This window comes from Xyrauchen texanus, chromosome 41, assembly GCF_025860055.1.
Source record: "Xyrauchen texanus isolate HMW12.3.18 chromosome 41, RBS_HiC_50CHRs, whole genome shotgun sequence".
Taxonomy (NCBI): Eukaryota; Metazoa; Chordata; class Actinopteri; order Cypriniformes; family Catostomidae; genus Xyrauchen; species Xyrauchen texanus.
The window spans coordinates 14,857,725-14,885,470 of NC_068316.1; the positions used below are offsets into that span (position 1 = coordinate 14,857,725).

Here is a 27,746-nt window from a genome sequence, read left to right on the forward strand (position 1 = left end):
TTATCAGTTACAATGACACTTAAAGGAGTGAAAACAGAGTTTTTTGTTGTTGTTGAACAAATGCTTTGTTATTGAATATAATTGAAACTTGAAACCATTTTTTCAATTGAAGTATGTGTAAAAAAAAGTCTCCCCTTTGAAAATAAATAAAATAAATAAGAAAACTAACAGAATTATAATAATAAACTGAATTCTAAACATAATAGCATGTAACTATAACATGTTATATAACTAAAGCATGTTAGCATAGCATGTTAAATGAACTACTAAATGAAAATAACATCAGCTGTGTGAGCTTTAAAGTAATGTCCTATGATTATTAACAGTTAACATATACTGATGACTGCTCCTGTCTGTACCTTTAACTCAACTGGTTTTGCAGATTTTACATTGGAAATCATGTGTCGACCCGCCACAGTAAAAACTTAACCTGTATTTAATGTATCCTGGGTCACATTTCCTTTTATATTGTTTTGTTCATGGTTTTCCAGTACAAGTACATGCATCAAGTGACATTATTTTTGTTGTTGATGTCAACAACAAAATCTACAGAAAGTTTTCTCTACCCACTTTTAAAAATTGAAGAGCATATTTACTTATATGAGCCCATTATTATCCCGTTTGTTACCTAATTTCAAACATCATTCAAACAGAACATACATATTACACAGGAGGAAAGGCTCCTAATTACCATGATTACGTCAGTGTTGCTAGTCTTAAATAATAGTAATAATAATAACAAATTATAATATGTATAAAAAATAAGTACTAGATGAAACACATCTTGAAACTTTAACTACAACTGCCACTGTTGATATAAAATGAGGTCTAATAGATTCTACCTTTAGATTATTTCATAATGAAACTTTCCAAAATATAAGTTACTTTTACTTATGTAAAATCGTGAAATCATTTTGTAAAGGTGATGTGTAATCATTGTAATATTTGGCGCATAGCACAGTGTTGCTCTGTTCTTCCTCAGTGCTGTTTGGCATGTCAGGGCTGCTACTGTTTGAGAGGTTTGACATGATTTCCTCTGTAATGCTTTAAACTAAAAAAGTCTCACAAGAATTTAAATTGGTCACATCAGTTTTGAGGTCAGTTAGTTCCGTTACACTCGTGCAAATGAGAAGCCTTTAGCTGATTGCGAAATTACCATTAAATCTGCCTCGGCAGTACTAAATAGGCTATACCTTGGACGGCCGCTGAAATATCTTCAATGGGAGAAACGTGGCATTGTTCTTTCCCTGCTGACCGTGACCCAGTTCGAATAGAACTGTGACCCACCAGTTGAGAAACAACGCTTTAACTCACACACACACACACACACTCACTTATGTCAGAACCCCTGGCCTCGCTTCTCTTTGACATTTCTCCGCTGCACGTGTGTGTGTGGGGCAAGTTGACGAGCCTGACAGGCAGACGAGGAGGAAAGGAGATGCGCAGGTGAGATTTTCCATCTTGATGCATTTTTTTCCTCAATACCGTAGATAAGCAAATGTACATTGAATGATAACAGTAAATGTTCCTACTGTGGTATACCGCTGCAATGGCTGGACTCACTCAGCACGCCCTGGGATTGGAAATCGTGAACTCCAGGGGTGGTTATACTGTATATGAACACTTTAGGAAAACTTAACCCAAAAATGAAATTCTCTCATCATTTACTCACCCTCGTGCCATCCCAAATGTGTATTTTGGAATAACTCAGGTCTGTAGGTTCATAAAATGCAAGTGAATGGTGACCAGAACTTCAAAAAGTAGATACAAATCAGCATAAACATAATCCATCAGACTCCAGTGATTGAATAAATGTCTTCTGAAGCGATCCAGATGGTTCTAGGTGAGAACATCCCAAAACACAACTCCTTTTTCACTGTAAATCTTGAGAGCAGTCTCCTTGGCAGTCATGATTTCAAGGTTGTTATATGCTCTACACATGCGTCAAGCACTAGGATGTGTAATCGAGCTTGAAATCATGAATGTGCCAAGATAATGATATGACAAGATGTACAGTGAATTAAATACATTTTGGTCTGTTCTAACACAAAACCAACTGAATTGCTTCAGAAGGTATGGATTAAACCACTGGAGTCTTATGGATTACTTTTATGCTGACTTTATCTCGTTTTTGGACCTTCAAAGTTCTGGTCACCATTTACTTCTATTGTACTTACAGAGCAGATATATTCTTCTAAAAATCTTTGTTTGTGTTCAGCAGAAGAAAGAAAGTCCTACACATCTGGGATGGCATGAATGTGAGTAAATGACAAGAATTTTAGTTTTTGGGTGAATCTGATTTTAATAACCAAATATCATACGTTTGAATTTTGGAACTAAAGCACGAGTTGTTTTGTTGAATTTTTAAACAGAACATTAAACTGCTACATTAAACCCAGTTTGTGATGTTTCTGGTCTCTGGTCTACTTATTTAAATATTATTTTGTGACTAACCATGTTTAATCAACATTAGCACTAATAACATTACAATAATAATTATATAAAAAGTAAAAGTTTATAGCAGTGCTTTTCTGTTGAAAATAAAGGTTATTTAACCCTTGCTGGTTTAGACAGGGTGTCAGCCCAAGTATTAACTTCCACTGCATAAGTTTTACACAATGAAAGCGAATGGTGAATGAGACTAACATTCTAGCCCCATTGTGTTCCACGAAAGAAAGAATGGCATACAGGTTTGGACCAACATGAGGGTGAGTAAATTATGACAGAATATACATTTTTGGGTGAACTGTCCCTTTAAGAGCTCATATAGACTGTCTATAGACTGTCTAACCTCTGCTCTGGGGACATGGTGCCTTCAGTGGAGCCTCCTCTGTGTATCGTGTGAGAATGTCGATGGTCAGGTCTCAGCTCCTTATCAAAGGCCATCATGTTCCATTCCTGCCTGCGGTTTCGTGCCTTTCGCACCTTCTTCACCTCCCTCTGCAGCGTGCCATCCACACATTGCCTCTGCTCCTGTAGCAAAACGTCAAATCACAAAATTATCACACGTAGATGTTTTATAATCAGATATAGCCTTATAAATAACGTATCAACTGTTTAAAGTTCATTATACATGCACAGATCATTCTGCTGTTCAGGCTGTTGGCAAAGTATAGGAAAAAAGAAAGTAGTCGTCAACTAATGGATTTTTCAATGGCCAAAAACGATATCTGAAGAGCAGGGTGGGTGATGGCTGATATAATGACAATATACAGTTCCGGTCAAAAGTTTTAAAACACATCCTTTATTATAATTTATTTTCTTCTTCACATTTTAGAATAATAGTAAAGTCATCAAAACTATGGAAGAACAGAAATGGAACTATGGGAATTATTTTGCGATTAAACAAAATCCAAAATAAATCAAAACTGTTATATTTTAGCATCTTCAAAGTAGTCACCTTTTGCCTATAATTTTCAGACATGCACTATTGACATTTCTCAACCAACTTCTTGAGGTATCACCCTGGGATGCTTTTTAAATCATATTGGAGTTCCCATCTATGTTGGAAACTTATGGCTGCTTTTCTTCATTATTTGGTCCAAGTCATCAATTTCAAAAACGTATTTTTTTTTTTATTAAATTTGAGTTTTGTAATGAAATAAATTAATATGGTGGCACAATTATATTTTTGTCTACAAAACTAATTTCAAACATTTAAGCATACGCCTTCAGATCAAAAGATTTTTAAGAACATAAGAAACATTTCAGTCAAGTGTTTTTGACCGGTAGTGTATACTGTATATTAAACTGATTAAATTTGATCCCACCAAATAGCAATTTTATTAACTTTTTACTAAAACAAATTCACTAAAAGTGAAAAACCTTAAAATGATTATACACTGACAATGTACTGACAAAAAGGGGAATTAATATTTCTGTTATTTGAAATGGCCAATAATCAGCATATTTATGGGCCTGGCAAATAAAAGCCTATGACTAAAATAGAGAGGTAAAGTCAACCTTCTGTCGTCTCTTCTCTTTCCTCTTGTCTTCTGTGTCCTGTAGCATCTTTTCCTTCCAAAGGTCAAAGAAGTAGGAGGGATCAGTGTAGAACTTTAGCCCCTCTTTATCATCATCTCTGTGGCAATAGAGGTCAGAGTTGTTACAAAAAATAAATGTAAAATTTGTATGACCTATCTTTTTTTTTTTATCTGAAGCATTTTGTTTTCAATGAATCTCTCGATAACACAATAAGTGTGTACAATATGGCTACAAATACATTTATGTAACCATTCCCATCCAGAATATCAGTTGCAGGATTGCTTTTATCGACCTCTTAGAGGAGAGAAAGATTTTAAAAGCATCTTAATGCATATTTTCAGACCGGCTGCATTTTTAAAAGTTTATTAAATACCATTAATCATTTATGTGAAATCACAAACATTTTATTAACTGCGTTTCGTGGAACAGGCTGAGAAAGATGAGTCAGAGTAAAGCCGTTATCTCTTGAAACATTCCCTCCACATATTCTGCATTAGATCTGTTAAAGTATTCATGAACGGCCCACATTCTCTACCTTGAGACCTGACGTTCACATGAACTACATCTGCCAGCTTTAAGTATTCATGAGTGCTCTGTATTGCTTAATCATATTTCAGACTCAAATTCAAAGAGAGTGTAAAACACTTACATTCTAACTATTACGGTTGAAAATAATTATAATTATGCTGCTGTGATTTTGAAAGCACCAATTCAACTATATATTAATTATCTAGGAATACATTAATACATAATTTAGTTGGACCATTCTAAACAGCACTGTGGCAGCAGAGGAGTCATTCAGGTTCCTGGGCACTACCATCTCACAGGACCTGAAGTGGGAGACACACATTGACTCCATTGTGAAAAAGGCCCAGCAGAGGTTGTACTTCCTTCGCCAGCAGAGGAAGTTCAACCTGCGCTGCTGATACAGTTCTACTCAGCAGTCATTAAGTTTGTCCTCTGCACTTCAATAACTGTATGGTTTGGTTCAGCTATGAAATTGGGCATCAGAAGACTACAAAAGACAGTTCGGAGTGCTGAGTGGATTATTGGTTTCCCCTTAATTATTTCCCCCCCATTTGTTAATGCTTACTGTTGCTACTTCACAGATTTTTAAAGTCCTACATGGATTCTTAGTGCATGGTAGTTACAATATTTAGTTGAAAGAATTTAGATCATTAGTTCTGTACACTAAGGGTAAACTGCACCTTATCTGTTTGGAAGTGTTAAGCTTATATAAGTTCAAAGCTTGTTCTCTGCTGTCCATTAGAAAAACGTGCCGTGTCTGTCAAATGTAGAAATGCTGTGCATGTGCAGAAATACTGTCTGCACTTGATGGGCAGGGCAAAAGGCATTTACACATAATGCGGATGTTTACATGGATACAGATGCATTGCAGCACTGATATAAAAATGTATAATTATAAACGGAGGTCCTAAGAGCCCATAGATACAGAATCACCCTGAAAATGACCATCATCATGACACAGACATGCTCACATTATCACAAAATAAGGGCCGTGTCCAGGATTTTTTGCCAGGGGTGGCTAGAGTCGAGTAAGTGGTGGCAAGTGGGCTGGCAAAGCTCTTCACCTTTCTGGCACCGTCTCTGCACAAAATCGCCAAAACTTACCACCACATGCTTTCTTAAATCGGAGCTGTAATTTTAATTTTGAAATATCCGCTCGTCTTGGTGTAAAATGAAGGCATGGTGAAAGAAAGTGTTTGTTTTGAGCGCTTGTTGCAGGAGTGATGAGCTCGAATTGAGTGACAGAACGCCCTTGCAAGTTCCACTGTCATAAAAGTCCCATAAAAAAAAATCTCTCAATAAATTACACATTTAATAACACTCATTCAATTAACATCGACTATTGTAACTTTGACCATCTAATTTATTAAATTAGAAATGTACTTAATAAAGAGTACACAAGTCCCACAAAAAACTTACTCATAAAAGTAAAATTTGTATTTTAAAGTTACTCAAGTAAATGTAATGGAGTAAATGTAACACGTTATTACCCACCTCTGTATGGGGGTAAATGATCAGGGAATGTTCATTAAGAGAATTATATATTTAAGTTAAGCATATGGCAATAAAACACAAAAAATACACACACACACACACACACACACACACGTACACACACCTGTAGGGTGTGAGAATATTGAGAGGTGGGGGTTTGTCACTCAAGTTGTACATCTCTGTCACCGGGATCGGTACACTGCTCTTGGACACCACCTGCTGGTCCTGTATAATAGAGCTTTTGAAAGCCTTCCTCATGTTTATGTCCTGAAGAGAGACTACATGGGGCAAAGGAGGAGGGAGAGAGAGAGAGAGAGAGAGAGAGAGAGAGCGAGAGCGAGAGAGAGAGAGAGAGAGAGAGAGAGAGAGAGAGAGAGACTTATTACACCTGCCCTCCAGAGTGTGTAAAGTAAACTCAAGTATTGATCTTTTAATTGAAAAAAGAGATGAAAGTGCATGCTTTGCTTAGGGTAATAGAGTCATGTAAAAGAGATGTGGGGTGCATAACATTTTGCATTATTTAATTTTTGTTGATTTTTGGTTAGAAGGAATACAGTGGTATTGATCTCACACTGGAGCCATGTAACCTCAGCAATTTCTTTTACGGAGAAATGAAGCACCGATAGCCACATTTTACAGAGAGATTACCCTGAGAACCTTGTTTTCCAGAAGCACATACTCACCCTCCTCAATGGTGGAGTCCAGCTGCGTGACCTTGACGGCAAGTCGGTCAATCCGATCCTGTAGAGAGTTTGTCCGCAAACAGAACATGTTTGCCTCATTGAAGAGCTCTCCAAATATGTCTTCAGCATGTTTACCTTTGAGATAAGAGAAGGTGAAGTATTTTATTTGTGAAAGAAATATATAATATCATTCATTAAAGGTAAATTGTGTCATTTCTGCACCTACCACTATTGAAAATAATGGCAGGTTTCCAAAACATACTGCCATGGTATTGGTAGACCTGTCCCAAACTTATAGCACTGGTTGAGTCAATGTTGCCATGTTGGGCCACTCAAATTATCAGAGCAATGATGAATTCCCCACAGAGCCACAGTGTTTACACTTTTCGGGTAAATCAACATGACTTGTCAAGACGAATGACTTGTCTCTGCATATTAAACTGGGATAGAAGAAACTTTTTATTATAAATAGTACAAAATCTGGATTGTTTTAAAGTTGTTTTCTGTATCTATGAATTCTGAATGTTTCCATATAAAAAATATACAGCATTAAGTACATAACATTAAGGACAGAAAAGATAGTTACATTCTTAGAGAAAAACAGTTTGAATATGTCTAAAGATGATTTTTTTTATCACCCAGAAGTGAGGCTATTAATAAATCCAGTGTTTAACAAAAGCACATAGAAAATATTTACAGGAAGGAAGATTGTCTGCTCCTTTCAAATTCCTGGCCTATGACCTTGTGCACCCATATATATATCACAGATCACGCACTTACACTCTCTTCAGTGTACTATGCCCAAAAACACACAACAAGCATGTTCCCAAACTTGCATAAACTATTTTTGTCACAAGCACACATACTCTGCACCTCTGCCTTCACGTCCACTGGGCAGTCATTTATATTTAATTCACCTAGCTTCTACTGAAAGGCCATCTCCTTCTACTTAAGGCCATATGCACTACACAGCACCAACACAGAAAAGACACTACAGGGGATTTCAGGGTGGATGGAAAAAGAGGGAAGGAGGTATGAAAGGAAGGATGCTAGCTGGACACACAGGGAGAGACTTGCTGATTCAAAGGACATGTTTTCAAGAAAATGCTTATATGTAACGAAGATAGGGTCCAGTCCATCAAGTAGAATTATTTTTAGGGAACTTCCCTCTAGCATTGTAAGCTGATGATACCAATGGACCACCAAATTATTTTCACAATGATTGCAAACCAAATCTCTGGATAAGAGTCTGAAATACAAAAATACAGTAATGTAAAAAGCAACCTGATTTTTGAATTTTTTGTTGAAAATATGAGTGATGCATTTTTTAGAGAATTGCTATGGTAGCTATGGTGGAGTGGTTGCTAGGTGATTGCTAGTCTCTGCCTCAGATGGCACGCCCACAGACTGCCCACGGTCCCAGTACTAACTGTTTGATGTATGTGGCACACAAAACTGGAAAATGCTTTCTTTTCTTTTTTCCTCCCCAATTTGGAATGTCTCAAAATGCACAACTCACCACGCACCCCACAGAGAGCGAGAACCACACATTATAGCAACCATGAGGAGGTTACCCCATGTGACTCTACCCACCCTAGCAACAGGGCCAATTTGGTTGCTTAAAAAACCTGGCTGGAGTCACTCAGCTCACCCTGGATTCGAACTTGTGACTCAGCGTCAATTCTCGCTGAGCTACTCAAGTCCTTGTAAAATTATTTCTTAAGTTAGTCAATCCATAACAGATTGGCTGGTTTGACAAAAATTCAGTGATTAAAAGCACACTTTTAGAGCACTGCTTTGAAACACAATTCTTTGTTCTAGCACAATGTGCAAGTGGGCATGGGTGGGAGTGTTTGCGCTATCTGTGGGTGTATGCACACAAACTGTGGCTGTATTGTAAGTTAATGAAGTGGCTCAAAGTGCAATTTGCTATTTTCCTGAGAAATAGGTAATTACGCTAAGACGTTTCAATACCTAATAACATCTATTTTCGTCCAAAATCCAATGTCCAAATTCAACTCCTGCATTTGCAGTTTGGAGATTAAACCAGCAGGTTGTAATCAACAAAACACTGAAAATACAGGAACATCAAATTATGTCCCTGATGATCACTATTCGATTAATGAAACAGAAATGTATGTGATTTGTGTTAAACTTTCTAGAGGTCATGGTTTATTTTCTATTATTGTTATTATTATTTTCTATTAACAATTGTATTTATTATCTATTTTGCATTAATTTTAGGACTGTTGTCTTAGAGTGATTTTTAAGTCACTGCAAATTGGCCGGTGGAAGAAGTTGGAGAGGGTAATATTTTTGGATTTTACAGGAGGTGGTTATATAGGATCTTTTTAACACTTCCTTATTTTGATTATGTTTTCATTTTGTTTGAAGTTTAATTTGAATTTAGAAATATTTTTGGTAAAAAAAATTTGTTTCAATAAAGGATTTTATTTTATAATTGACCGGTAGAAGTGAAGTTCTTGCAAAAATCCACAACCTATCCTGGAAGGCTGATACAATCACTGTTAATACTAGCCATGATTTGTGTGTCACTTGATCGCTATGATCAATAATACTTACATTTTCTATAATTTAATGGAGCCTACATCCAAATCCTGATGAGAAACACGAGCTATGTGTATAAAACGAGCGTGTCACTGTCATAGAAATATGCCTAACGTTCAACAAGAACGCAGTTAATGCGCAAAACATTTCTTTGTTTATATCGCTGGTGCTTGACAGGGAATGGAACTTCAGAATTAAATTGCACCTGACCCAGCCCATTAGCGCTTCATGCATGCAATTATGCCAAACCCACATACGCCTAGACTTAGCGTATGCACTGACTTTTAGCGTCCGGGTTGATTTCTGTGCAATTACTCGAGGCCAGTTTAAGCTGCTATACAGTCCAGACTCTATATGCGAAAACAGGTGACTGGACAAGTCAAAAGTATCCACCCTAAGTTTCTATGGCACTGTGGTCCCATGTTAGAAGAAAATAAACACCCTGCAGTTAGGCTTATGAACTTTATTACTTTGCAGAAGATTTGTGTACTTTTATTCTTTTTAATAATACATGAAAATCTAAAATAACTGTAATGCACAGCCTCTAGTGGCTTATTGCTTAATTTACAAGTTAGTGTTAGTCCACAATAATTATAACTGGCTTAATTTAAGAACAGTAGAACCAAAGCAAAGTCCCTCATTAGATAGCTATGTAAACGTGTGTGTGTAAAAGAGAGAGGGATTACTTAGACTGCTGAGTTGGCGTATGATGGCAGAGAGTGTGTTGTTCATCACACACTCCAGCTCACTGCCGATGCCATCGGGCAGCACCCCACGGCACAGGTGCCTGGGCTCAATGTTTCTCTTCACCAGCGGCATGGCTTTCCCTTAAACAGCCACACCACAATTGGCCTGCACAGAGAAAAGACAAACAGTATGCTTAAAAATGCTAATGCAGTATGCTTATATTCTTAAAACCACACATATATACAGACTAGAACTAAAGCGCAAATACTATAATGTTTCCTCAGTTTTCAACAACTCATTATATAACAGACACCCACACACTGTGAGAGAGTTGTAATAAAACTGGGACAACTGGAGATCAAGAAAAGTGAAATGAGTGATTAGTAAAAAAAATAAAAAACCTAGACTAGACATAAACCAGACTGACTTCTGATCAGAAGTCATGAAGAACTCATGCTCCCAAAGTTCAGCATATGTAAACCTCAATACTTCCGAACACATACAACTCTAATCCACATACATATAAAAATCCAGTGAGAGGGACTTTTGGTCCATGCTTCAATCAGCACCAGAGGAGCAACAAGCAGCCTCCCATGGCGGGATTACAAGGCATTAAGAAAAGCAGATTCAGTCAAACTAATCCTGTTCACCATACAAGCTGCCCAGCAATAGATCTAAGGAGAAAAGGCACAAACCAATAATTTTTTCTAAAGGAAACTTGCTTGCTGTCAAAAACATTATTTTGAATGTTATAGTGAATGATTGTGTCACACCATATGATAATTTTAGAATGAGACAATAGCCCCATTCACACATACAGTGTTTTCCTGAAAATATACTGAAATTTTCAGATTAGAGGTCATGTGTGAACACGACCCTTTTGAAAATACTGCTACATTTTTCTCTGGCAATTTCCCTTAATGAGAAATTCTATCATTAGTACCTATAAATGTCAGTTTTGATGTTGTGAATGACATATGTGGTACATTTACCAGTACAGGCAACCCAATGATTTTCCTATAATTTACCTGGTTGTATGTGTGAAAGGGGCTCATGCATTATAGTCTGTTCCTAAAATCTTACATTTTAAAGCTATCAAACAAAAATGTGTAGTTACTGCATTTTGCTTTTGCATGGCTGCATTGATAAAAAATCTCTCATAAAAAAGGTTTTATGTGGATTGCATTACTTTGATGATATTTTATACTTTTAATTTTGACTTTCCCTATTGATGGCATTAGATCTTTACCTGCATTTTCTTTTTTTTATGTTGCTTTTAACGTCTGATTAATTTTGGGGAAAAAACTAAAATTGCTCAGATATACTGTTTGCATTTTATGCTTTTAGGGAAACTGACTTCAAATTAACAAAAACCAGGGCTGATTTTCAAATTGAAATAAAAATAATAGTTGTCTAAACGAATAAGTAAAATAATGCCAATATTGTTTTCTATGTAGGTATTTATCTTAAATACAATCTATAAACTGTGGTGCAGCTGATTTATCATAAACTGTGACATTCATAATAATGACACACCATATGATAAAATATCACCCCTTATCATGTTTATACATAAAACATTATATAAAATATATTTTCCTACTTTACTAATTTATGCATGACATGAAAATAACATGTGCAGTATTAAGAAACAAAGTTTCTCATCCTGAACATAAGTAACCTCATTAAGCTATGTCAGCTGGCTCAACTGTATGCTGTGATAGAATGCTCCCATCTGTGAAATAGTAACCTGCAGTGATTGGCCAGCTGAGAGGCCATCTGCTGTGTGATTGGCTAAGGGGGGAGGGGGTGAAAGTCAAAGATTAGGGACAAGAACAAAGGGATGGTGGGGCAGCATCTCAGAGGTCATCTTATCTGACTGTTTCCCTGCTTCCTGTTTTCCTGCTCCACACCCAGCTCCAAGCTTCCTGTTCCTCTCTGTCACATCTCTGACTTCCTGTCGTCCCAAACAGCAAGAACAATGATGCAGCTGGGGCTGGTTTAAGACATAATCCACTTATACACAATCACAGCACATGCTAAAATACTTTCTCTAATCCCAGCTGAAAATACAGAGACAACTAAAAAAAAATAAACCATTTGTAAGGTAGTTACCCCTTTAAGCTCTGAAGGTGTTTTTAAAGATTTCTTGTTTCAGTGGCATGCCCAAAATTAAAGGCTTATAACAACAACAACAAAAAGGAGGGACAAGTGTTTTGGTATCATTGTATAATATAGGTTATGATAAATTCTGACACATCCTAAGAAAATACTGAAAAATCACAAAACAACTAAAGCCAAAATTAACTTTTTTTCTTATTTGACATTATATATCTCAGGGTGCAAATATGGTAGCTCCCAAACAATCCTTTTGTTTTGTTCCCAATCAGGTTACTTGTACGGGGGTATCAATTTTGTGTTGATAAGACAAAGCAATTAAAAGTTATAGCATTACAAATATAATTTAGTCTAGTACCCAAAACCTTCTCCAAACAAATAAAACACAATAACTGTACATAAGAACTAATTACACATGCAAATACAACAATCACTAAAGGTATGCTCTCTCCAAAACATGCAGGAATGAGTAAGGAGGTCTCAATCAGTTCCATTCTGTGTCATTTGAGCCATCATTGTGTCTATGTCATGTACATGGCGCCATCTGCTTGTGGCCATATGTAATTACAGTGAACAATCCTCTCTGCCCATATTTGGATGACTTCCACCTCTGGTTGCAGCGATCTGAATCCTAATATGATTGGTTCAGCATTACAGGATGCTGAACAACGAACTACATAATTTCCAAAAAAGTAATCTGATCCAGGAAAGTGAATGTGTTTTTAACCAGATAGCACATTATAATATTATATTATTTGTGTGGATTATCTAATGATCTATGCATCCGATTAGGTTGAATGTGGGCTCGATTTAAGGATAATCACCTCCTCTAAGTAATGGTATGTGATATTTTATGTTCTGTTTAAATTTTGTTAAGTTATAAGCGAAAACGTGGCAAATAAGCAACACCTAGAAAACGGGAAATGTTTGAAAACTATTTCTTTTGGTGATGCTATTGACAATGAAATAGCATACTCTAGCTTTAAATAACTGATTTGTCACCACTTTTTCCACCCATAACTTTTGACGCCTCCATTCAACACACACTCTGATGCCATCTGAACAATGACTGTATAATAAAGGCATAATAATAGTAGTTCAAGTGGCCACCAAGTTCAGTCCAACTTTGAAGGTGAAAACTAGACAAATTGAGTACAGAGCCTCAGTCCAGCAATTAAAGAGACCTGAAACTTTAAAAAGCTAAACAGAACAGTCAGGTTTCAAAAGCACTGCAAATATGCTATTAGTCCTCACAGATATACAGACACTGTTACTGTTCTTGTCTAATGAGTTACATGTCTATGAGTGTTGTAATGTGGTCATTAAGCAGCCCATCTCTCTACGGCTTTGTAATTCTGCCGTGCATAGCTGTATGGACACAACCAACACTAATTACACAGTGCATTAAATTAAGACAGTGCCAGGAGGGGGTATGAGAGACACAGAGTGTACAAAGAGAGCATGAATGTGAGTTTGAGTGGCATGAAAACCAGTGGCAATGTTTGTGAGAAAGATTTCTTAGGCAAACTTTTGTTTGAGAAAACAAAATGTGTTGGAGAGATCCAGAGTGCTTAGAAGGTGAGGGAGAGAGAGTGAGAGGAAATGGAAAGAGTGTGTTTGTTTGTGTGTGTGCAAGTGAAAAGCGGCAAAGGAGAAAAGAGTGAATGAGAGAAAAAGTATGAGAGAGAGAAGGATGATGGGGGAGGGAGAGTGGCAGGGGACCTCAGGGAAGCCACTCTGAAAGGTTCCCGGGACAATAGCTGTCCGTTCACACGGCAACAGAGGAGCTCTCACATGCATTCTCTGTTCCATCCCCCAACCCCTTTACCCCAGCCAACCCCACCCCACTCTCTTCTTCAAATAAAAGAAGCACTCCTGCCTCTCTCTCCTTTTAGATGCCTTCTTTTTCCATAAGTCTGTGCCTAACGCAAAACAACACATATATAGAGCACTTCAGACACAAACAGATTGCAAGTCTTCATGATCACATGACTAGGAGGGTGCATAACCAAAAGTACTCACTTTAAGATATACTGGTGTATGCACCAACACATAGCACACACAAAATAAATGGTGTGCATTACAGCTGTTTACAGCCTCACCACTGCTGTTGACAGGCTTTGAAGACCATCAGACCCATCCCTTGACTACAGGAGGCCACATCCTGTCTAAATTAACAAGGGAGACGCGCATCCACTCTCTAAAAGCAGTTTTTAAACGCTGAAACGCCATTAAGGACAGAATGGTGATGCATTAGCTATTCATAACTGTAGTACAGCACATCAATGCACGTAAGACCACATCAATATTTTAATACGGATAACGTCAGACATGTGGAGGATTTTGAATGTCTGTGCGTAAAGCTTTCAGGTTGAATTTGTTACGTTTTAGTGTTTTTTTTTTAAAAAAAAACAACAAACAGTTGAAAACGAAAGGTAAAGAAAGAAATGATTTTACTTGTAGTATTCTATGATGCCAGTTCACTATAAAAACAGTAGTCTTTACTGGGATTATGGTGGCGTGATTGAGAATATAAACTTTTTTTCTTTATTTATTATGCTCGGGAAGTCAGGTCACATTATGCGGTGACAAACGGGTGTAAATGTCATTGATATCATATTATTGTTGCTTTAGAAGTTATACGGAATAAAACACCCCACTAAATACGCGCAAACCTCACGTGCCACTTATTATATAAAACCTCGATAAACAGTCAATAAAACAAGTGCAGTATTGTAAAAATAACTACATTATTGGAAAGATTATGATATTTGGTGCTTACCAAAGTGTATTTTTTGGAGAATTAAATTCACTCACATGTCCAAAGCTTCAGCGGTCCTGATAGCCATCCCGTGTCTCCATCGGTCCAACTGACCATTGCAAACAATTCGTTTGGGGCGGGGCATATTGGGTAACTTGCACCAATCAACGTTTTACAATGAGAATTTAACGCGCCACCATTTGTCACACGCAGCCTATCAGATTGGAGTCTAAGGATGATTGACAGAGAGCCTCTGGTCATAAAACCATAGGGGAGGCTGTGTAAAGGCGGGATTTATCTGCTCTTACAGTGGGCTTTAAACACACAATAAGGTCAAGCAACGTGAAGTCAGGATGAAAATGCTTCATAAAACTAACGTCTCATAAAACAAGACAGAATTGCAGAGCATACATCCTCAGAAACATGTAATAATCGCGTCATACACGTGGTCATTTAGTAATTACATCTGGAGAAAATATATATTTTTTTTTGTAAAATTTTACATTTATGTTCGCTTTTGTTTAAACTATTATAAAGGGGTTCATTCATGACTAATAATTCATTTAAAATATAGATAATTGATATACGGTTATACTGTAAAAACATGCATCAAACGTGTGACTTTCATGCAATAGGCTTGTTGCGGAGTAGCATTAGTCATATTTGGAAGCTTTTGCAAAAATCAATATTTAATAAAGTACAGATTAAAATACACTATGGTACTCAAAATTCAACAGATTTTAAATGTCATTAATTTTAAATAGATTATCAAAGATAACCCAGCCATAAAAACAACAGAAAAATCCTTTCTAAATTTCTAAAAACATTTAAATTAAAAATGTATTTAAAACGAAAGCATTGCAAGTTTATTACTGTTTCCCAGTACCTCAAGCATTCTATCTATCTATCTATCTATCTATCTATCTATCTATCTATCTATCTATCTATCTCTCTCACACACACACACACACACACGCTCACACACACACAAATTTTTAAACACACAGAGAACTTTTTCCTCATATTTTTAAATGCTTCCACTTTTATTGTCAGGATATTTGTTTAATGTAAAATATTTAATTACAATACAGTACAATGCATGTTCAATCTGCTGCCCACACAACTAGTCTTGTCATGAAGTTCTAAGGCTGATCTTTCCCGCATAGTAGCCGGTCTGACAGCAAAATGGAAGTTGCTGACCTCTCCTAACGTAAAAACAACACATTAAATTATTTAACTTCTAAAATCAAGTTTGCTGTGTTTTTCATATAGCCTACTACCAGTATACTCCAGCAGGGTGCACTAGAGGTTCTCATTACGCTTCAGTCAGCAGCTCCAGCACAGAATTCGGCCCCCGACAATGGGCTGAGAGTGAGTGCTTGAATTTATGTATGTGTGTGTGTGTGTGTGTGTGTGTGTGTGTGTGGGCAGACGGAAAGACAGACAGACAGACTGACAGAAAGTCAGTCTCTTTGCTGACAGTCACATAGCAGCTTTAGTCTTGGAGAGGCCAAAGGTCTTTCAAAGAAGGACTGGGGCTTCAGAAATTTTCTTGGTATGGTGGATATACACCCCAAGCCAAACCAGTCTTACTACAGCATACAGCTGTTCAGTACCACATATTGAGAATGCTTTTTTGTGTATTTTTTTTTTTCACGTGAAGGATCACAGACTTGCAGCGAAGACTTGAACTATCACCAATGGAACACATATCTGTTTTTCCTCAGTCTTTAGGATTTGTTTTCATTTCTGTTGAATTTTTCTTTCTCAGCTGAGGATAATGTCAGCTGTATGATACTGATGCGTTGTTAGGTTAGTTGGTTTCATGTACGGTTATTGTTCCTGTGGCGTCTTTATGGAAATGCTGCACAGCAAGCTCCCACTGGGGTAAGAGGGCGGTTCGGATTAGGTCCACTCCCGCCTCTCCAAGTACATTCTCCCTATTGGGCGTGGTGAGGGGGACATGGCCTGACTCAGTAGCGGTGGGTCTGGTGTGAGTACTGTGGAGGCTGCTGGGAGGTAGAGGAATATCCCATGCTGCTTTGGGGCAATGATGTGCTTGGTCCAGGGTTCTGGTAGGCAGCATGTGGATTGGAGCGCTGGAACAAGGAAGAAGAGTGAACTTATTCTGCATCTTTTTAAAACAATAATGATAAAAAGATTTAAAGGAATATTCCAGGTCCTATACAAGTTAAGCTCAATTGACAGCATTTGTGGCATGATGTTAATTACCACAAAAATTATTTTGACTTGCATCCTTTTCTTTAAAAAAATAAATAAAATCTTTGTTCCAGTGAGGCACTTACAATGGAAATGAATGGAGGCCAATATGTAAACGTTAAAATACTCACTATTTCAAAAGTATAGCCACAAAACATAAGCAATATGTGTGTTAACATGATTTGAATGTGATAAAATCACTTCCTAAAATAACTGTAAAAATTATGTTTTAAAAACTTTACAGCTCAAATAGTACACAGGTGTTAACAGAAGAATTAATGTAAGTGCTTTTATAAAATTATAAGCTTCACATTTCTGCCTTTAAACCCTCCAAAAATTGGCCCCATTGACTTCGATTATAAGTGCCTCACTGTAACCTTGATTTTTGCTCTCTTTTTTTAAAGAAATGGGCGGACGAGTTGAAAATGTTTTTTTGGTAATCAACATTATGCCACAAATGCTGTCGATTGAGGTTAACTTGTATAGGACCTGGAATATTCCTAAGGCATGTGAATACGATGGGAAATTATTACTTGCCACAAGCCAAATGCTTGTATTTTCACACAGTGGCAGGTCATTTTGCTTACTATACCAACTACTGTGGCAGGTGGCACATCTTGGATTGGCCATCGACAAGAAAAGCTTTTGCTTGGTAACAATGGCGCACATTTATAGAAGTAATACATTTACTTAGAACTTGAAGAATAGACAAAGTTCTGCTTTGTTGCTCAAGGGTGCAGTGTGAGAAAGACCCAAATAAAGATAATCATAGATTACAGCTGTCAGATGTGCATTTGCTCAATTTAACATATATACGGAGTTCTTGTATATCATTCTGAAATACTGTATATTACAGATAAAAGAAAAATAACAAGTGGCTGGTAAAATTGGGGATTTAGCAGCACCTGTAACTGGTGAGCAAACCAGTTAATTTCCACCATTGTTTGAACAGTAACAGAGTTAAAAAATGAATGTTTTTGTTTCCATGCGTTACCTGGTAATCTGAGGTCATGATCAGGCCACTTGAGGTAGTAGTGGGCGGGACCACTCTCACCTTCTTCAGAGGCGGGCCTTGTGCGTGGCTGTTGTCGGGGTTACCTGTGTGCCCCGCCCCATTGGTGTGATTGTTCCCCTGCTGCTGTTGCTGCTGGTTTTTCTGTGGTAACATGAGAGCGAAATGGAGCATTACAATTCAATCTAAACAGAAACACACACACAAACAAATATAAATATTTAAAAAGAAACAAACACACATTTCTCACTTTATCAGCCTTATCTTCTGGCTCCTCTTCCGTCAGGAATTCTCGTTTGGGATAAGGAATCTGGCAGCCAGCAAAGACACTAAAAAAACAACAAAATCTCATCCCACCTCATCTAGCAGCACCCAAAATGACTTTCGTATGGGCATGCACAGCTTTTCCGTATGTGACTCTTCCAAATAAGGCAATTACATGATGCAAAATTCTGACCAATACAGGCTTATGTTAGCTGTCTTATTTGGATTTCTAGGATCAGAATATTTAACACGCTTACATGACACATGCACAATCAGAATATAACCATATTCTGATATGAATGTGTGAGTAAACGCAGTCCATGTCCTAAGCAGAAAGCTGATTTTGGATTTGACGCCACTCACTCAGACGTGGGTAAAGGCTCCTCTAGGAAGTATGGATCTTGCATGGCCTGCTCAGATGTGATTCGGCGGATTGGGTCCATAGTGAGCAGCTTTTGTAGCTGAGAGGGAGTTCAAATGTCACTGGTGTAAAGTTTCTAAATAAATCTATGATTTTCCATAGTTGTATGTTTTGAAAGAGTCAGTGGGTCACTCACCAAGTGGAACGCTTTGCTGTCAGGTTTGACTTTATGTTTCTCCATATACTTTATAAGACTGCAGTTAGTGTACCTACAGCGAGAGGGAGGATTGTAATCACTGAAACACCTTATAAATATGTTAATTGTTTTCAGAAACGCAAGCCAGAGATGAAATCAAACTAACGTATTCCTCCTAAAGTCTTTCATCAATGTAGAGTGTTCTGGCATCTTCTTAATGTCCTCCCAGTCTTTGTCTGAGAAGAAAATTAGATTAGGCTAAAAAATTACCAGCACTGAAGCACTGGCCTTCCAAGTACAACTATTAGAATAAAAGTTACTGGTTTAACATCTATGGATTATTTCTGAAAGAGAAAATGGACATTGAACACATTAAAAGCCATTGAAGGAATGGTTACAATTGCTTGTACAGCACAAAAATAGTCTCAAAGCTCAAAATGACTTGTTTTGAAATATGAATGGACCACACAGCATATCGCAGAATACCTGCAGGAAAGCCCATGACATTAAAGATCCGGTCCAGCTGATCGTGATGGTAGGGATTACTGGTCTTAATGTCCTCCTGTCGACAGTGGAAGATAGGCTCTGAGGTCAAAAGCTCGGCAAAGATACAGCCAATCGCCCAGATATCTGTGGAGGAGAGAAAGGCATGAAATCTAAAATAAAAGACTGGGAAAACAGCAGTCCTGAGGGAGATTTGATATTACATAAGACATTTGTTTTTCACAAATACATGGACAAGCATGTGCATATTCACACATACACACCGATGGCTTTGGTGTAATGCCTGGCTCCCAGCAGAAGCTCTGGTGCTCTGTACCAGAACGTAACAACTACAGGGTCCAGATCTGCTAAAGGCTTCAGTGGTGAATTGAAGAGTCGTGCAAAACCCATATCCGCTGCACATAAAATCATAGGATGGTTATGACTGTAAAGCAAAACAATCATGTGCAGACATCTGTTCTTATTGTTGAGTACGGAAAGAACAAAGAACTGATGTCATACCTATCTTTACACGTCCCCTTTCAGGACCTTCTCCCATTACCAAAATGTTGGCAGGTTTCTGTGGTGAAAAGAATCAAAAGTCAAAGTACAGGTCAAAATTTAAACACTTCCTCTTTTTAACCTTGTGTGTGGATGTTGTATTTTGGCTTCGCTATACACAATGCATAATTTCATTTAAACTGACTGATCTCAGTTCAGAAGACTCTGGACTGTCAGTAAAGGGTTAAACTTTCGACATACAGTCATGTGACAAAACAACATGGTGCCGATCACAGCAGAGTTTGTCTTTAGGAGTAATACCAGCAGCACTATATCTGGTAAGAAATCTAATCAAGATTTTTACATTGAAACCTGTTTAAGTCTCTAGATTCATTCAATATGCCATTTTTTAAATTTTAATGATTTATTGCGAAACTTCACGCCGCTAAACACAATGTACACTAATGTGTACTTAAGCGCATTTTTTCCTTAGAAATCCTATATCTACTGTGCATTATAACATTAAGAAAGAAAAAAATAGCTTTCAAAGGCTTTGTATGGAGATAGGATGGAAATAAGGTGCATTTTTAACTGTTCTGAGACCAGTGCAGAAAGACAGCACACTGGGAGTAAGTGAGCATGCTATAGCTCTCTATGCTGCTCCTAAAATCTGACCAAAAGTTCAGTTTCTGGCTGCAGATGATGTTTGGCCGACATGGGACAATGATAACCAGTACATAGATTCAGAATTGTATAATTATAGTTTTATTTTAACATGGTTGGCCGTGATTGGATGAAGCTGGCCATAAATTATTCCATAATTAATTATGTTAATTTCTGACTCCTGGAAACATAATAAACAATCTGACTTTCTACAGTATAGCTTAGTATTATTTGAAATGTCAGAAATTTGTTCCACTGTCCACATAAGTTAACATACATTTTTAGGAAGACTATTTGCTCTAGAAATTTACTTATTTATTTATTAATTACATGTTTATTAGTTACAACTAGTTACAAATCAAAAGGTAAATGCACACAGCAAGAACCTTACAGTAACCAAGATTTCTGCAGTTTCTGTGGTTATCGACATTATGCCACAAATTCTGTTAACAGAGCTTACTGTCCAGGGCACCTGCCAGAGAAAATATATATATTTTTTTTATTGCCATATCAGCATCACTGGCTATTTTCAAGACAAGGTAATATACACAATATAGTGTATAATAAAGTCATATACACAATGAAAGTTATATAAGACCTTTTATTTCAATATTTGATACATTTTAAATTTTCCCTGGTGAGACATTTTTGAAAACATCCACTAAAAATCTGAGTATAAACTTTGAAAATAAACAATCTAACAAAAATCTGAAGAAATGCTGCCACCTGCTGGAAATATTGTCATGAGATTCCTGATAAACAGCCATATAATCATATACATTTTTTGAGTGAGAAGACTCAGGAGTGACAATTTAATTGGTTCAATTGGCTAATCAAAATATTTGATAAGTATGTAAAATCAAACACAACCACACGGGTGTACTGTTTGCCAAAGACACACACATACACAATCTCACCAGGTCTCTGTGCAGAACCCAGTTGGCATGCAAATAGTGGATGCCGTCCAGGATCTGGTAGAGCAAAGACTTAACCATCCCACGCGGCAGCTGAAGAGGCTTCTTATTAGCCTTGGAGGCTCTGTGGAACTTGATGATGTGCTACAGAGACATGTACACACTCAGCAAGATGTGAATACAAATATTTCAGTGTGTGAGCATGCATGCATATGTGCATTTGAGTGTGTATTACCCAGAGGTCATGTTCAGCGTAGTCAAAGAGAAGCCACACTTTGCGGTCTGCATGTGACAGGAAAACCTTCTGCAGTGAGATCACATTGGGGTGCTTCAGTTCACGTAGCAGCTGCAGGGAGCAAACAAGAACAAACACACACATGTGCGTGCTGAGAAAGACATCTACAGTGCACCCACAGAACCCAAAATACACAGAATCACATCAGACTCAAGTAAGTTTGTTAAGCAATGCATTACTGCAAAATAGCTGGCTGTTGTTGAATTGGTAGTCTACATAATAGACCTTTTGGTCCATATTTTGAAATTTAAGGTAGCTAAATATTCCTGTAGTTAATTATGTTTGTAAAAATTAGCTACTTTATTAGAATGAGCACATTGCATTGTTTTTAAAAGAATATTTCTGCTCTGTAGGTCCAAACAATGCAAGTGAATGTGTGCCAAAAGTTTGATGCTGCAAAAAGCACATGAAGGCAGCAAAAAAAGTAATACATAAGACACCAGTGGTTAAGTCCATATATTTATAAGCATTATGATAGGTGTGGGTGAGAAACAGATCAATATTTAATACAATGTTTGCTAGAAATTCTTATCCTTGCCCAGTAGGGGGCGTATGCATGAAGAATGTGTAAAAATCACCAAAAACAGAAGAAGAATGTGAAAGTAAAAGATAATGTTCAGATTGACTGAGGAGAATTTTCAGTAAAAATTGACAACAATATTTATCTGTTTCTCACCCACATCTATCATAATGCTTCTGAAGACAATTATTTAACCACTGGAGTAATATGGATTACTTTTATGCTGACCTATGTGATTTTTGAAGCTTCGTCATTTTGGCACCCATTCATTTGCATTGTATGGACCAAAAGCGCTGAGGGATTCTTCTACAAATCTTAATTTGTGTTCTGATGAAGAAAGAATATATGCCATATGGGTGAGTAAATGTTAAGCACATTTTTATTTTTGGGTGAACCATTCCATTAAAATGTACAGTAATTCCCTTAATGAAAAACTGACCAAAAATATTCATGGCTCATGTTGCACTACAGAGACTTTTGTATAATCAAGAGGTCTCCAGAATTAGAAACAGACCAGCAAGCAGCCAATCATTGTTCGTAGATGTAGCTTAAAGTATGTAAATCCTGTTGGCCTTTTAACAAACCCTTTGATATGTTCCACCCAAGTCTTTCAGACCTAAACATCACTAAACTTGCAAAGATATCTGAGGCCATCATTTGTTTCAGATTTATTCATAATCATAATTCTTATTCAGAATGAAACATTGTACAAATGGTTCTGTTCTGAACAAGTTACAAGGCCGAATGCAACCTCTATAGACGTGCTTATTTAGGTCTAAGGCAGATTTGTCATCTCATTAGCTCACTCCATGACGACTTACTTAAATGCACAAAAGCCTTGATCAAAAACCTTGCAGGTGATGTCAAAAATAGGGTTTGAACACAATTAAACTTTTAAAGCTCAATGTACTTACTGCAATCTCTCTGCAGGCGGACATAGAGATTCCTGTGCCTTCAATTTGCTTCAGAGCATAGTCTTTATCATCCTTCCTGAAAATAAAGATGCGACAACCACAATTACTCTTCAGTACATTTCCCAAAATCTGTACCTACAGAGCACATTAAACCACTTGAATTGAGAAAGAATCAATTGGGATAGACAAGGGAGTCTCTACCAAGTCTAAATGGTGAAAATCCCAGGAGATCAGCAGTTACAGAAATACTCAAACCAGCCCATCTGGCACCAACAATCATGCCACGGTCCAAATCATTGAGATCACATTTTTCCCCATTCTGATGGTTGATGTGAACATTAACTGAGGCTCCTGACACATATCTGAATGATTTTATGCACTATATAAAAAAGATAATCTCATGGATGATTGTTGGTGTCAGATCGGCTGGTTTGAGTATTTCTGTAACTGCTGATCACCTGGAATTTTCACACACAACAGTCTCTAGAATTTACTCCGAATGGTGCCAAAAACAAAAAAACATTAAGTGAGCAGCAGTTCTGTGGATGGAAATGCCTTGTTGATGAGAGAGGTCAACAGAGAATGGCTAGACTGGTTCAAACTGACAAAGTCTACTGTAACTCAGATAACCGCTATGTATAATTGTGGTGAGAAGAATGCTATTCTGAGATGTGGGATGGCGCCGTTTTGGAGGCACAAGGGGACCTACACAGTATTAGGCAGGTGGTTTTAATGTTGTGGCTGATTGATGAATAAATATACACTGGTGGCCAAAATTTGGAATAATGTACAGATTTTGCTGTTTCGGAAGGGAATTGGTACTTTTATTCACCAAAGTGGTATTCAACAAACAACAAAGTATAGTCAGGACATTACTGATGTAAAAAAACAGCACCATCACTATTTGAATAAATAATAATAAAGTAATAATAATGTAGTTTTTGATCAAATATAAACAGGCCCCATTTCCAGCATCCATCACTCCAACACCACATCCTTGAGTAATCATGCCAAATTGCTAATTTGGTAGTAGAAAATCACTCGCTAATATACCAAACACAGTTGAAAGCTATTTGGTTTGTTAAATTAAGCTTAACGTTGTCTGTGTGTTTGTTTTTGAGTTGCCACAGTATGCAATAGACTGATTTCATACAAGGTGCACACTACAGTATTAAAGACAAAGGACAACTGACTCTAACATGAACATAAAGAAATGTGTCAGGCCAGATGTACAATTAAACAAGAGGATAAGTACATCAGAGTCTCTAGTTTGAGAAATAGACACATCACATGTCCTCAGCAGACAGCTGCATTGAATTCTATCCACTCAAAACCAGTTTCATGTACAACAGTAAAGATGAGACTCGGGTACAGGCCTTATGGGAAGAATTGCAAAGAAAAAAGCCACTTTTGAAACAGAAAGACAAAAAGAAAAGGTTAGGGTGGCAAAGAAACAGACATTGGCCAACAGATAATCGGAAAAGAGTGTTATGGATCTTAAACCCATTGATCTTTTGTGGGATCAGCTAGACTGTAAGGTGCGTGGGAATTGCACGACAAGACAGCCACATCTATGGCAATTGCTACAGGAAGTGTGGGGTGAAATGTCACCCAAGTATCTGGACAAACTGACAGCTGGAATGCCAAAGATCTGCAAAGCTGCACGTGAAGGATTTTTTGATGAGAGCTCTTTGAAGTAGTTGAAATTTAATTAGTTGTTAAATTGTAATAGTAACTTTCACGTTCTTCACGTTGAAAGTGAGAATTTCTTAATAAAATAGTGACAAACATCTTTCATTAATCAATTAACATCATACAAAGTCAAGTAAACAGAAAAAGAGCTAAATCAATATTTGGTGTGAACACTTTTGCCTTCAAAACAGCACCAATTCTCCTACTTGCACACGGACACAGTTTTTCTTGGTTGTTGTCAGATAAGATGTTTCAAGCTTCTTGGAGAATTCGGCAGAGTTCTTTTTTTTATTTAGGCAGTCTCAATTACTTCTGTCTTTTCGTGTAATCTCAAATTGACCCGATGTTCTGTGGGGGCCATGCCATCTGTTGCAGGGCTCCCTGTTCTTTTATTCTATATGCAAAAGAAATGTTTGGGATTATAAAATGTATATTTCCTATTGACACACTAAAGAAGTAGAATAAATAACCATCTTAAGACAAATGTTTTTGTGAAAAATCTCATGTGCCTAAGACTTTTGCACAGTACTTTGTGTGTGTATATAGATAAAATATATTCCTACCAAGAAGTGATACAATTGTTAGTGTTATCTGTAGTTCTTTGATCATTGTGTTTGAAGGTAATCATTTGTCTTGCTTTGGATGAGGAGTACCGAAAAATCCCTGTGTTTTTGTCTTAGGGTGTGTAAGAGTTGCAGAACACCCTTACGCAATTTACAAAAACATTGAGAGAAAAATTATTTATTATACTTTTTCACCCAACAGACTTCTAATGAAAAAGACCTCTCAATTCCCCTCTCCAGCATAACTGGATCGAAGATTCAAAACCTATTGTCTTCTGTTGGTCTTTTCCTTTGATTTTCTTTCGCATTCAAAGTAGCACCAAATACAACTCATTAACTATTTGAGTCAAGGCCATTTTGTTACTTTCCAAGAGCGGGAAATCACTACAGTTATTAGTTTAAAAGTGCATCAAGTATTTTTTTGTTTAGGTTGTGCTGGTCAATGTGGCAGTCGTCTTGGACTGACACCAAATTGCATGGATGCAAACAATAGTTTTCAGTTACAGCTACCATTGTAGAAGTTCACTATTCCAAAGTCAGCCATGATGAATTCAATCCATGAGTGAAAATGTCCAATTACTTGGTTACTTGGTGGTTACTGAGATTAGTAAGCAAATAGTATTCGGTTGGACATGTGATCTAAATATGGGAGCCCACATGAGGGGACCCTCTCCATGTATATTAAAACAGCTTTTATAAGGTAACGGATGCGTGTTCTTCATCTCATGTGAGTGGTCCTGAGTTTATACATACTTTCAAAAATAATATTTATTTTTCTTTAAGGGTAAACAACTTTAATGAGGAAGAATTACTAAACGCACCTTAAAAAATAAATTATGTTTATTTGGTCCATCGACTAATTTAGTTTATAGTCCTACCCTGGTCGTTATGTAAAGGTCCTTTTTCTTGGAAACATATTGCTGACACAAAACATTACAAAGCTCAGCACGTCAAGGCTGTATTTTTGTTCTAACAACCTTTTGCCATCACTAACATTTGCTGCGACGACACACTTGGTATTAAACGGTTAGGTGACACCAAACTGCGTAGAGTGTAACTGCAGAGATAGTTCAATTGGGCTGAGTGCAGAAAAAGATAAGCGATAATTTAGAAGCACTGCAACCCACAGACACCTGAAAACGGCAACGTGCACCCAAGAGATCATCCTTGTAAACCCGTGAAGTGGGGCCGATGCAGCGTTTTACGCCAATACTGATCTGCATGGTAATATATCACAAATGACGTCAAGCACGTTACATTTTGGTATTAAGTAGTTTTGTAATGGTGTAGAAAAACATCTCACAAAAACGTACTAGACATCTTTTGTTTTGTTGGTTTACTGATTCAACTATTCAATATGCGTCAGACGCATCTGCTTGGCTCGTGCATCGACGTTCACTCTTGCTGCACCTGTGCAGATAATAATTTTTTTTAAGCCCGTCAATCACAACAACATTCCAGCCTGCTGACGTACATTCAAAATCCCCTTCAATTAGGTTTCACTTGCACTGTGAGTGGGGAAAAGTAAGCTTTCTTATAAGATGATAAACGCGTCTGTTTAAAATACTGGACCATGGGCGGGTAACACAAGGTCTATTTCGATTTCTGAGAGCAGAATGCGACAGGAGCGCAGGCCTCGTATCGTTGCACAACAAGTCCATCCTGCAAACTCACCCATCTTTCCTCTTGGCTTTGTATACATGGCCATATGTTCCCCGTCCAACTTTACATCCCTCGTACTCAAAGAGATCCTCGACTCGTTCTCTCTCCCCGGTGAGCTTCACTTTGAAATCATAGTCCATTTTCACCGTTATGACGAGGATCCGGGCTTTCCCTTTAAAGCGCCGCTGGGGAGGCAACTTACTTCAAGCCCCGTTTAGACAATTAGTTGCCTTCCCTCGCGTCGCTTTCAGCTCAACTAAAGAGTCCACATTTACCGCGAGCAATTACGGGCGGCTAAAACGACGTACAAACAATGTGGATTATGATCTGCCACAAAAAACGCAGATACCAACAGCTTTCTTTGATATTTCTATGCAACTGCGCTCAGTGCGCTGCTCAGCCGGTATCTCACCCGGGAGAGTTGAGCGTCGAAGTACGGCAATGTCGCAAAACGTCGTGAATGCCACTAACAACCGAGCAATGGGCTTTGTGGCGCACCACGTGGATTTTAAAGGAATAGTTCACCCAAAAATGACAAATTTTCTCATAATTTACTCACCCTCATACCATCCAAGATGTGTATGACTTTCTTTCTTCTGCTGAACTCAAAAGAAGATTTTTAGTAGAATATCTCAGCTATGTTTGTCCTCACAATACAAATTC

General features: G+C 37.5%; 2 protein-coding genes across 5 annotated transcripts in view; both read right to left on the reverse strand.

Annotated features, from left to right (window-relative positions):
* Positions 1–14,953, reverse strand: part of LOC127634243 (actin-binding protein WASF3-like) — a 30,840-nt gene extending 15,887 nt beyond the window's left edge. The window contains exons 1-6 of one of the 3 annotated variants that reach the window (XM_052113689.1): positions 14,880–14,953; positions 9,944–10,109; positions 6,690–6,824; positions 6,131–6,284; positions 3,964–4,081; positions 2,792–2,973 (exon numbers count right to left, since the gene is read on the reverse strand). In XM_052113689.1, coding sequence (XP_051969649.1) covers positions 2,792–2,973; positions 3,964–4,081; positions 6,131–6,284; positions 6,690–6,824; positions 9,944–10,076 — 722 coding nt within the window. In that variant the 5' untranslated portion in view covers positions 10,077–10,109; positions 14,880–14,953. Of the gene's footprint in view, positions 1–2,791; positions 2,974–3,963; positions 4,082–6,130; positions 6,285–6,689; positions 6,825–6,915; positions 7,130–9,943; positions 10,110–14,844 lie in introns of those variants that run through there. The other 2 variants (XM_052113690.1, XM_052113691.1) reach the window with 2 other exon arrangements.
* Positions 14,954–15,846: 893 nt separating this feature from the next.
* LOC127634339 (cyclin-dependent kinase 8) lies at positions 15,847–27,503 on the reverse strand. Of its 2 annotated transcripts, none has more exons than XM_052113847.1 (13): positions 27,096–27,503; positions 23,167–23,242; positions 21,673–21,783; positions 21,441–21,581; positions 19,882–19,939; positions 19,644–19,775; positions 19,363–19,506; positions 19,043–19,112; positions 18,877–18,949; positions 18,683–18,780; positions 18,306–18,384; positions 18,038–18,199; positions 15,847–16,922 (listed from the first exon to the last, which is right to left on the reverse strand). In XM_052113847.1, exons 1-13 carry the CDS (start codon positions 27,221–27,223, stop codon positions 16,797–16,799), a joined length of 1,398 nt encoding a protein of 465 aa, XP_051969807.1. In that variant the 5' UTR covers positions 27,224–27,503; the 3' UTR covers positions 15,847–16,796. The 2 variants fall into 2 exon arrangements, with proteins under 2 accessions (XP_051969807.1, XP_051969806.1); XM_052113846.1 differs by having other exon boundaries at positions 18,297–18,384.
* Positions 27,504–27,746: the final 243 nt, after the last annotated feature.

What these genes read in the sequence shown, in the direction of transcription:
- LOC127634339 (XM_052113846.1), bottom strand. Translation starts at nt 27,223, where the DNA reads ATGGACTATGATTTCAAAGTGAAGCTCACCGGGGAGAGAGAACGAGTC. An exon ending in AAAGCCAAGAGGAAAGATGG is followed by an intron (nt 23,243 to 27,095) that starts GTGAGTTTGCAG and finishes CTTTATTTTCAG; the next exon opens with GAAGGATGATAAAGACTATG. An exon ending in AGGCTGATAAAGTGAGAAAT is followed by an intron (nt 18,200 to 18,296) that starts GTGTGTTTGTTT and finishes ATGTTACCACAG; the next exon opens with AAAAACCAGCAGCAACAGCA.